General features: G+C 48.9%; 1 protein-coding gene across 2 annotated transcripts; it reads right to left on the reverse strand.

Annotated features, from left to right (window-relative positions):
• Nucleotides 1-264: 264 nt before the first annotated feature.
• On the reverse strand, nucleotides 265-2,778 carry LOC117194685. 2 transcript variants are annotated; one of them, XM_033399196.1, is made up of 7 exons: nucleotides 2,500-2,778; nucleotides 1,522-1,899; nucleotides 1,350-1,456; nucleotides 1,093-1,269; nucleotides 877-1,023; nucleotides 543-806; nucleotides 265-447 (listed from the first exon to the last, which is right to left on the reverse strand). In XM_033399196.1, the coding sequence occupies exons 1-7, from the start codon at nucleotides 2,755-2,757 to the stop codon at nucleotides 345-347; spliced, it is 1,434 nt and encodes a 477-aa protein (XP_033255087.1). In that variant the 5' UTR covers nucleotides 2,758-2,778; the 3' UTR covers nucleotides 265-344. The 2 variants fall into 2 exon arrangements, with proteins under 2 accessions (XP_033255087.1, XP_033255086.1); XM_033399195.1 differs by having other exon boundaries at nucleotides 1,350-1,468.
• Nucleotides 2,779-3,661: the final 883 nt, after the last annotated feature.

The raw sequence follows: 3,661 nt of genomic DNA on the forward strand, positions 1-3,661 counted from the left end.
TTCCCTCGGGGTTGGTGGTGTGGTTGTGTTGCGCCCATGTCGAGCAATCGGAACCCAGATAGGACTGGGCTGAGTTCCTTCGCTGAGGTGTGTGTGTGTGGTGTGGTGTGGTGCTGGTTTTTGTACGAAAATATTTGCTTTCTAACTTATTTCCCAAATTGATTTTGATATTCCTTAATTCCGGGATCCTAACTGAATCCCTCTCTCCACGTCAAGGTCCCTCAAGTGTGCTGCTGTAGGTGTCTATGTATGTGTTCCAGGTGAAATGTGTTGACATGTGTGAGTGTGTGCGTGTGGGATGGGCGACCACTGCGCCGTTTCTATCTCCGGACTACGAACGCCGCTTAGTAGACAATGAGCAGGTTGTTCTCATTGAAGCCGGCGGAGTGTCCGGCGTTGCGTACAATGAAACAGGATCCATCGAAGTGCATGCGCTTCTCATTGCGACTACAAGGGACAGAACAGAACGGAAGTTAGCAGAGCAGGATGACGGGCGAGGGGGAGGGGGAGGGAGAGGTTGAGAGCATCGGTTTGACACTCACCGAACAAACAGATGCGAGGTCTTGCCCAGAGAGGCAGTGCAATGGATGCCAGGTGTGGTCAAAGTGGCCGATCCATTGCCGGGACTGGTGCGAATCAAGCACTTGTTGTCCACACGAGTGACCTTCACCAGGCCATCGGCTGCCTGGGTGATGCGAAATCCGTTTATGTCATAGATCTCAGTGCCATCCTCGGTACAGGTGTAAGCTGAATTGGCAATCACGTCATGGGCTTCAGCCATATAAGAGGGACCATGCCGCGAGTCGCTGCGAGAAGTTCGGGAATTAAATCGAAATTAGCCAAATAAGAAGCGATGCAATTGGCCGGGGGACTCACTCATAGAACACTGCCAGGGTGTAGTCCTTGGTCAGATCGGTGAAAGTTTCGGTTGTGGTGCGCGTCCCGGCTGTGTCCACCAGGTAGATGAGAGCGCACGCCTCGCTGGTGAAGCTCACACCCTTGTACCACATCTTGGCATAGCGACTGTAATGGGAAGATAATTCAAAGGATTCAAAAGATGCCACGTTGGGGGTAAGGGCCATTCCCACTCACACAAAGTTATTGCCCTTCATGCCGTCGTAGGTGACTATTTCGACTTTAGCGCCGCTCTGCAAGATGCGTCCATTGGGGTGGATCAAAGCCGAGTTGCTGCAGTTGCGTGATAGAGCAACTGCCACCATGCTGCGCTGATTGAGCACGCGCACCGCCTTGTCCAGAGTCATGTCAATGCTGCCCCATGCAAAGAAAGGTATTAACATTAGGGGTCGGTCTTAAAGAAGAGCCAAGGGGCTGGGGGCGTCCACACTCACCGCACGCCATCGCGGAGGCGCAACTGGATGGTGCCGTTCGTCATGGCAATGGGTCCAGAGCCGGGACATGCCGGCGGTGTGTGGTTCTCGAGCTCGAAGTTGTGCAACTGTTGGGAATTCTGAGATTGAGCATAGAATCGGCTAGATTTACAGATATGCAGGAGCCCCTTACCAGGCAGTAGTTCTGCTCGTTGTCGAAGCCATAGGTGGGCGTGGCATTGTAGCGCCCTGTGAGTGCCTTGCCGTTGTGCGCCATTTTGCCAGCGTCTATTTCCTGCATATTCCCTGGCCCGTACTGGGGAGGGTTGGAAATGTGTATGCCCGGCAGTTGGACGTATGGACGGGCCGACTGACTGCCGACGGGGTAATTGGCGCACTCCTTGGAAATGCCGCTGGTGATGGTGTTGGTGCCAACGGTGGCGCTGCTAGCGAGACTGGAGCTGCTGCCGCGATCCATGTGGCCCACGGAGTCCGTGCCGGAGGACAGCGAGATGTTGCTCATGCGTTGGGACAGCTGCCCCCCAGTCATGCCGACACGCAAGCTTGCTTGCTAAGGGAGGGGGTGGATGAGAAGGCGAGAGGTAGTAGCGGAAGTTAGATCCGGAAGGAAATGAAGAGGTGAGGAAGTGAAAGTTCCAGAAAATAATTGAATACCGGCAGGAGAGAAAACGACAGATACGAGAGAAAGTGTCAGCAGCGCAGAAATCGAATGACTTTGCAACTGTTGCTAACATTCTGTCGACATTCTGTTAACGCATGCATATACATACATACATACATATATGTATTTACATACGTGTGTGCGTTTTTCCCAATTTGCATTTGATTTTTATAGAAATTAACCAAACTTTTTTGAATAGTATTAGAAGAGAAGTGAAGAGGGGGGAATAGAGAAGGAAAATTCGAATATTAAAGTCGGAAAGTAAGAGAGCAATGGTGGAAAAGAGCGAGACGGAAAATAAGAAGGTCTGAAATAACAGGAGAGGACAATGAGGTGATGTGGCAATGCTGCTGTTGCCGAGCTGTTAAGACTGCGGCGGCTGTTAACTCGCTGTTGATACCCTGCTAGTGCGATGATGCGGCAGTTTTGTAAAACAAAATGTCTGAAAATTGAAGAAACTTTCAAGTTATTGCTTGGAATTTCACTTACCGGCGATGGTTTGTTGGTGTAGACGGAGCGCTGGCGCACCCCGTTGGGCGGCTTGGTGGGCGAGCGCAAGATGTTGATTTTGTCGTTCATCTGAGCACGCGACAAGAAGTCCTCGGCATTGAAGATCGCCACACGGGCGCCCTTCGGGCTGCTTACTTGCGAGACCGGCTCCTGCTGGAAAGTCTCGCAGTCCGATGACTGGCACTGCGCCTCCTTGGTGCTGACCTTGGGCTCAACGGACTTCGGCTCGGTGACCATTTTGATTTGGCAACTTTTTTCTTCTCGCTCTTTCTTTTCGTCAAGTGAGTTCACAAAACCGGCGTTTGTGTGTGCGTGCGTGTGTTCGTGTGTGCGGCAAATGCGAAATTTTTCACTTTAAATATGTGTGAACTTACTTGAGAACACGAGCGTGCTAAATACAGTTTTAGAATATTTTGTTCGACACTTCTCACTACGACTCTGAGAGGAATTTTAATTTTTATATTTAATTTTCCACTTTACATGAGCTCCGCTCATGGCACAATTTTCGAAAGGATGACTGTTCGGATTTTCACACTGAAAGTCGTCGCCTGCTCAAACCGGAATTCAAAGTGAAAAGCAGAGCTGTCTCCCGATTATAATCGGAGCGATATTCAGGGCTGCATTTCAATGTTGTATGGATGTAGATCAGATACTAATTACTGTACATTTTCGTATTATTAATGGTACTCCGTGGCTTGAGTCTTGAGATTCACAAAAAAATGGTTTACCAAATGGTTAAATGGTAAAATGTTTAGTTCGTACACTGCTCATTTTCACCTTGTTCGATCCTTTCGGATTCCTGTAAAGAAAATTTACCAAATACAATTCGTTCACAGACTTGCATTAAGGCGCCGCACTGACGCTGATCTATCCACAAGCCTGGAAAAAAGTATTGACCCGTCATCGTTTTGGCCCAAAGTAACTTCATTCTGGTCATGGCTATTTGTGGAATACTTCTGGGAGTCTTAATTTAATTTGGATCTCTTCCATAAACTGCGTGCACTGCAACTTTCTCTTCCCTAACTCCTCTCAAATCTGATTTCCTATAGATTATTAGTTGGTACTTTGTATCGTTGCCCAACTAGAAATGGATTTAAGTCAGCTTGAATGCATTTCCGTCGGCCTAATCCTATTTCACGCT

This window comes from Drosophila miranda (assembly GCF_003369915.1).
Source record: "Drosophila miranda strain MSH22 chromosome Y unlocalized genomic scaffold, D.miranda_PacBio2.1 Contig_Y3_pilon, whole genome shotgun sequence".
Classification (NCBI taxonomy): domain Eukaryota; kingdom Metazoa; phylum Arthropoda; class Insecta; order Diptera; family Drosophilidae; genus Drosophila; species Drosophila miranda.

Coding starts and splice junctions, on each gene's coding strand:
- LOC117194685 (XM_033399195.1), bottom strand. CDS start 2,757: ATGGTCACCGAGCCGAAGTCCGTTGAGCCCAAGGTCAGCACCAAGGAG. Junction 1,469..1,521: donor ACGAGCAGAACTACTGCCTG/GTAAGGGGCTCC, acceptor GCTCAATCTCAG/AATTCCCAACAGTTGCACAA. Junction 807..876: donor ACCCTGGCAGTGTTCTATGA/GTGAGTCCCCCG, acceptor AACTTCTCGCAG/CGACTCGCGGCATGGTCCCT.